The 7,077-nt window shown below is 21.4% G+C and overlaps 1 protein-coding gene across 2 annotated transcripts in view; it reads left to right on the top strand.

Moving 5' to 3' along the window:
- LOC117177339 (DNA-binding protein Ets97D) overlaps nt 1-7,077 on the top strand; it is a 39,841-nt gene that overhangs the window by 19,238 nt on the left and 13,526 nt on the right. For both annotated transcript variants that reach the window (XM_033367965.1, XM_033367964.1), the window contains exon 4: nt 1,827-1,903. In XM_033367965.1, coding sequence (XP_033223856.1) covers nt 1,827-1,903 — 77 coding nt within the window. The remainder of the gene's footprint in view (nt 1-1,826; nt 1,904-7,077) is intronic.

The following is a 7,077-nucleotide window of genomic DNA, read 5'->3' as shown; positions in this document are numbered from 1 at the left end:
TTGGTTGTAAATTTCTGTTTTTTACTTGAAAATCAACTATTTTGGTTAAAAGTTAAATTCTTGTGCCTAAAGTTTATATTTTTGTTTTAAAATTAATCTGTTTCAGTTTAATTTTTTAATTTTAGTTAAAAATTCATCACATAAGTTAAAAACATTTTTTGTTTAAAATTAATTTTTTAACTAAAAATTTATCTATTCCATTTTTCTGCTGAAAAATAATATTTTTCAGTTCAAAATTCAACCATTCGGTTGAAAATTTATCTTTTTTGTTTAAAATTCAACTATTCCAGTTGAAGATTCATCGTTTTATTTTTAAATTCATCAGTTTGGTTAAAAATGGATCTTTTTAGTTGAAATTCCATTATTTGGTTGTAAATTTATTTATTTTTTTACTTGAAAATTAACGATTTTTTTAAAAATGCATGTATTTTCTTGAAAAATCGTTTTTATTTTGTAGAAAATTAATCTTCTTGTTTGAAAACTAATCTGAAGCTGAAAATTATTCTTTTTGGTTGAAGGTTAAAATCTTGAGTTAAAAATTCATCTTTTTCTTTTTAAATTATTTTGTGCCAGTTGAATCTTTATTATTTTAGTTGAAAACTTATGACATGGGTTAAAAAATTTTGTTGTAGAAAATAATTTTTTTAACTAAAAATTTATCTATTACATTTTTTGCCGAAAACTGAAATTTTTCAGTAAAAAATTCCACCATTTGGTTGAAAACTCATCTTTTTTGTTTAAAATTCAACTATTCCAGTTGAAGATTAATCGTTTTATTTTTTAATTCATCAGTTTGGTTAAAAATGGATCTTTTTAGTTGAAATTCCACTATTTGGTTGTAAATTTCTTTTTTTTTTTACTTGAAAATTAACTATTTTGTTAAAATTTATATATTTTGTTTAAAAATCTTTTTTTTCTGGTAGAAAATTAATCTTCTTGTTTGAACATTAATTTTGGTGTTCGAAAATTCATCTTCATTGAAAAATGAATTATTCCAATTAAATATTCATAATTTTAGCTCAAAATTCATCTTTTTTCTTTAAAATTCAAATATTTTAGTTCAAGATTAATCATTTTATTTGAAAATTCATTAGTTTGGTTAAAAATTAATTCCTTTGGTTGAAATTCAACTATTTCGTTAAAAATTCATGTATTTTGTTGAAAAATCATTTTCTGCTTGTAAAAAAATATTCTTCATTGAAAATTATTCTTAGGGTTCGAAAATTCATCTTTTCAATTAAAAATTTAAGTATTCGAATTAAATATTCATAATTTTAGCTGAAAATTAAAATTTTTGGTTGAAAATTAAAATCTTGAGCCGAAAATTCATCTTTTTCTTTTCAAATTTACCTGTTCCAGTTAAATTTTTATTATTTTATTTTAAAAATTCATCACACGGGTTCCATTTTTTTAAATTGAAAATTGATCTATTCCATGTTTTTGTTTGAAAACTGATATTTTTCTTTTCAAAATTCAACCACTTGTTTGAAAATTGATCTTTTTTAGCTGAAAATTCAACTATTTTTGTCGAGATGTCATTAATTTTGTTTAAAAGTCATCTTTTCGATTGAAAATTAATATTTTTGGTTGAAAACGAAACTTTTTGGTTAAAAATTCATCTATTTTGTTGAAAATTCAAATATTTTACTCGAAAAGTTGAGGACTTTGAAGCGGTTGAAATTATATCACACTTTCCTTTCTTTTATTTTCCCTACTTTCCTTATTTCCCCTACTTCCGCTCCTTAGAAAAAAAATTACGAGAGATGAAAAGATGAAAAAGAGAAAAAATTAATAATTTTATTATTAATTTTATTATTAATTTGCAGCAACTAACACACCTGGACCTGATATGAAAAGTAACGTCATCAAGTGGATGGTTGATCCTCAATACAAAAGAGAACAGGTAACTTTTCTAATTTTATTTTTAGAAAGCTCAAAATTGTCTAGAATTTTTTCTGATCCTGGTAATTTCAAGAAATAGTTTGGTATTGAAAATTATTATTTTTTTAATGCAAAATGTGAGACATATTTTTTGTTTGTCACAAAAAAAAATTCAGGAAAATAGGGCTAGTTTTTTATTTAGGTGTATTATGGAAAAATTAACGAAAGTCTTGTTTGGGAACAAATATTAATTTATTTTTTATTTTCGGCAACTACTAGTACATTCTAATTTTTATTAATTACTTTTAAAAACTTAAAAAAATTTAAATTACGAAACTGGCGTACATTTTTTGAAAAAAGTAAAAAGTAAACTTTCACATAAAGGCCACCTTTGATTTTTTTCTTGATTTTTTTTTAGATTCATAATAATATGAGGGAAATAATTTGAAAGTTTCCTCTTCGATAAACTATTCCTTCGTTAATAAAAACCTATTTTTGTAATATAAAATAAATAAGTAAAAAAATTAATTACTTTTTCAAACATTCTTAGTGTTATGTCTTAAAGAAGATAAATTCATACTAGAAATGAAGTAAAATTAATCAAAACCGATTAGAAAAAATAAAAATTTCATCAATTTTCTTATTTAAAATAAAAAAAAAATTGTATGTTTCTAAATTTTGTAAGTCTACATTTTGTATAAGGTTAGAAATATCATTAAATTTACGAAGATATAACGTTACAAAAGTAATGGAAAATGTTTTTGAAAAATAAAAATAAAGAAGTAGAAAAATTGCGAAAGCTGAAAGTTTATGAAATTTTAAATGAATAGAAAAAATCAACTTTTATTAGCGAAATTGAAATATTCCAATAGTAAAAGTTAACGAAACTAGACAAATTCTTCAGAAATGCACAATTGAGGAAATTATTTAATTTCCGAAATTAGTAAAGTACTGAAATTTCAAATTCCCCAAAAAGATATATTTAATATTTTTATTGATTTAAATAATACGTTATTTTTAAGCCTACATTTTTTATTTAAAAACTTTTTAAATGCTGCCTTGAAAACTTTAACATTTAAAAATTAAAAGCGTTTGAAGTTAAAAAAATTTATTTTATCAAGTGTAAATATAAATAAATAATCTTTTTAAATGTTTCTTTACTTTAAATATTAAAAAGTGATCAATAATTCATTTGACCAAACTGTTCTAAATCCGTTCAAAATTTTCAGATTTTAACGATAATAGTTAAAAGGTTTAAAATTGAAGTTCTTGTTCATTTAAAAAAATTCAAACGTCTGCTTGAAACTTTATAAACTAATTTGAACTTAAAAATAACTTCATAATAATATATTCGTACTCGAAGGCTTTAATTAAATTTAAAATATTGTTTCAGTTTAAAATATTTCATTTTTAAACCATTCAATTTGAAATTTTTAATTTAAAAAAGTCATATAATGTATATTTTTTGCAGATGTCAAACAAAAAGTTTAGAAGCTTTATGAAAATTGTAAAAGGCTTCAAAATAATTAAAAAACTTTATCTTACGATTCCCAGGAAAATTCAAAATGATTTTTCATTTTGAAAAATTATTTTAAAAGGTTTCAAAAGACTGATAAAATTACTAAAAAAGAATCTGAAAGATTTTTTTTTAATTTCAGGATTTTCTAAAAATTGGTGGAAAAAATTAAATTCATTTTATGATATTTAGAGTTTCTGAAACATTACCAAAAATAATTTTAAATTTGAACAAATTTAAAATATCTTCTGAATTTCTCTAGTTTTAAAAATAAAATTTTTAAGCTTTTCGAGGATGTTTAAACTATTAAAAATGAAAATAATTCAACTTCTAATTTAAGAAGTTTTCAGTAAAAATTATTAAAATTATTTTTTTTTAAATGTTTCTAGCTTAAAATTCTTTAAATTCATATAAGTTTTATAGTTCATTAATTGATTTTTTAATTTTGAGCGTTGAAAATAATAACGTAGATTTCTATTTTCGAATTTTTCGAATAGTGAATTTAATAATTTGTGATTTTTATAAATTATTATATCATTTAGTTTAGAATGCTTAATTCAAAAATCTTTCACATTAAAAATTTTCTATTTTAGATTTTTAATTTTTAAGCATATATTTTAATTTAAAAAATTTTAAAATGCAGTTTTAAGGTTTAAACAAAAATACAAATTAGAAGTTTTAAAAATTGAAGATCTTTTTATAAAAAACAGGGTGGCCGCTGGAGCGGGAAACCAGGAATTTTACGAATTTTCAGAAGAAAAATCTGCCGAAGTTTGATTTTAACAGTTTTTTAAAGTGCAGTTTTTAGGATGTGAACAATAAAAAATTAAAAGCATTTGAAGTTGAAAATTTTAGATAAAAAACTGTTTTATTTTATAAAGTGTATATATAAATAAATTATTTTTCAAATGTATCTGTACTCTAAGTATAGAAATCTGAACAATAATTGATTTTATCAAACAATTTTAGATCCGTTCATGATTTATCAATCATATATTTTTAATTCATAGTTTCAGGTATTCCTTTATATTATTTTTTTATATTAAATTTAATAAATTAATTTATTAATATATTATTTCTATTAATTTTTTCAGCTATTAAAAAATGTAAACGTGCGTTTTATTATTTTCAACTTAAAAATAAATCCATAATAATATAGTAATAATTAAAGGTTTTTAATAAATTAAAAATATTGTTTAAATTTAAATTATTTGATTTTTAACTCATTTAAATTGAAAATTTTTAATGTAGAAAAAGAATAAGTATTTAATATTTAGCAATATTTCACTGTTCATTTAAGATTATTTGTAGAAAAAATTTGAATAATTTTAATAGATATGTAAAAGTTTTGAAAGTATTCAAAATTAATTAAAAACTTGAAATTATTTTAAGTTATTTAAACGAAGTGTTTTAACATTTTTTTTAGAACTTCTAAATATATTTTAAAATTAATGAAAATTTTCCCTTTCAAAGTGAAAAATCATTTTTAATTTTCCTAAGAATCTTAAGAAAATTTTTATTCTTTTTTCTTTCACAATTCTTTAAAAAATTCTAATTTTTTTGCTTGTAATCTGCAAAAATCTAAATTTTATTTTAAATTCGGCTATAAGTATTTCAAATTATTTCAAGTTCTTAATTTTATTCGAATCTTTTTAAAACTTTCAAATATCTCTTAATATTACTCTAATATTTTTACAAATAATATTGTTATTTATAAATTCAAATTTTTTTAAAGTTGGCAGGATTTTCTAAAAGTTATAGAAAAAATTCAATTAATTTTGAAATATATTTAAAGTTCTAGCAAGAAATTCAAAAATTATTTTAAATTTGGAAAAATTTAAAATCACTTATAGGTTTTTTCAAGATTTTGAAATAAAATTTGAAAGCTGTTGAAGGATGCCTAGACTATTGAAAATAAAATTAATTTAACTTCTAATTTCATAACTGTTAAGTTAAAAAAATTATTTTTTAATTTTTAATGTGTCTAGCTGAAAATTACTTCAAATAATATAATTTAAAAAAATGTTAAAGTTCATTGCTTGATTCTTTAATTTAGTGTATTAAAAATGTTAACTTGGATTTATATTTTTGGAACTTAATCTGAATCTTTAAACTCTATAATTTATAAAAGTTCTAAGTTCTAAGGAAAAATGTTCAGAATATAGTTTGATTTTTTAAATTGCATTGCCTTTTTGATTTTAAAATTCACCCGATTTAAAAGAAATGATATATTTCTTGAAAAAAAATTCAACTATCCGGTTGAAAATTCAACCATTTTGATTGAAAAGTCATATTTTTTGGTTGATAATTTTGCTGTTTTGTTGAAAATGTAACTTTTTTCATAGAAAATTTACTTTCCCTTTAAATTTAATATTTTGATGTTAAAAAAATAACTGAAATCTTTTCTGGATGAAAGTTCAACTTTAAAACAAAAATGGTCGTTTTTATATTAAAAATTCATCTGCTTTAGTATAAATTTGATCTTTCTTGGATCAAATTAAAAATGCAACTATTTGTTGGAGAATTCAACTATTTTTTTAAAAATTCATCCTTTTTTATAGAAAAATATTCGTCTTTTGGGATTGAAAATTCAATTTTTTTTTTGTAGAAACTTATTTTTGTTAAAAAATTCATATTTTGATCTTGAAAAGTCAACTGGAATCTTTTTCGGATGAAAATTCAAATGTTTTTTCTTTAATAAAAATTCGTCTGTTTTAAGAGAAATTTAATCGTCTTTGGATAAAAATGCAACTATCGGCAGAGAATTCAAAATTTTTGTTAAAAATCATGGTTTTTGTTAAAAATTCATCATTTTGGATTTAAAATTCATTTTTTTCGTAGAAACTAATTTCTTGTTTAAAAATTCACAGTTTGATCCTAAAAACTCAAATAAAATTATTTTTAACATAAATTCTGCTATTTTTTTTCAAAAATTACCTTTCTGATTTAAAGATTCATCTGTCTTAGTAGAAATATCATTTTTTCTTTTGAAAATGCAATTTTTTGGCTAAAAATTGTTCTTCTTTGCTTGATTATTAAACTATTTTGCTTGAAAGATTGATCTTAGCTGGAAATTTTCCTTTTTTTGTAAAAAAGTAATTTTCTTGCTTTGAAATTTCATTTTTGTTGGGTGAAAAGTAGTTAATTTTCGTGAAAAATTAATTTTTTGCTGAAAAGTCATATTGTTTTTTTTTAAAATGCAATTTTTGTTTAAAAAAATTCGTCTTTTGACTTAAAGGTTCAATAATTTAGATAAAATTTTATTTTTATGTATGTATTTAATCTCTCCCTTTTACGTGTTTGAGAGCCTCCGCTCCCTGTACATATATTTACAATTCCATCCTTAGTCTAACTTAACTACTACTTATATTCTACTCTTTCGCATTACGCAGGATAAACAATAGTAACACTAGTGATATTAATTCCTAAAATGAGCGAACTTCCAGGGCTTCCGTTTCCTCTTGCCATAAAAAAATGCACTTTCCACGATATTGAAAACAATTTTCGTTTTTTACTGTCCCTTTTTAGGATCCCCCGTTTGGCTCTGCCCTACTCCCTTGCTTTCCCTTACGTCTTCTAATTTCTTCATCCACATCACTCCCTGTCCACTACCATCCAAGATCTATCTTACACACTCATCCACACTCAACTGTCCCTCTTCCTCTCCTGTACATCTCTCT

Source organism: Belonocnema kinseyi, chromosome 7 (assembly GCF_010883055.1).
Source record: "Belonocnema kinseyi isolate 2016_QV_RU_SX_M_011 chromosome 7, B_treatae_v1, whole genome shotgun sequence".
Classification (NCBI taxonomy): Eukaryota; Metazoa; Arthropoda; class Insecta; order Hymenoptera; family Cynipidae; genus Belonocnema; species Belonocnema kinseyi.
This window is presented reverse-complemented; position numbering and strand designations above follow the sequence as displayed.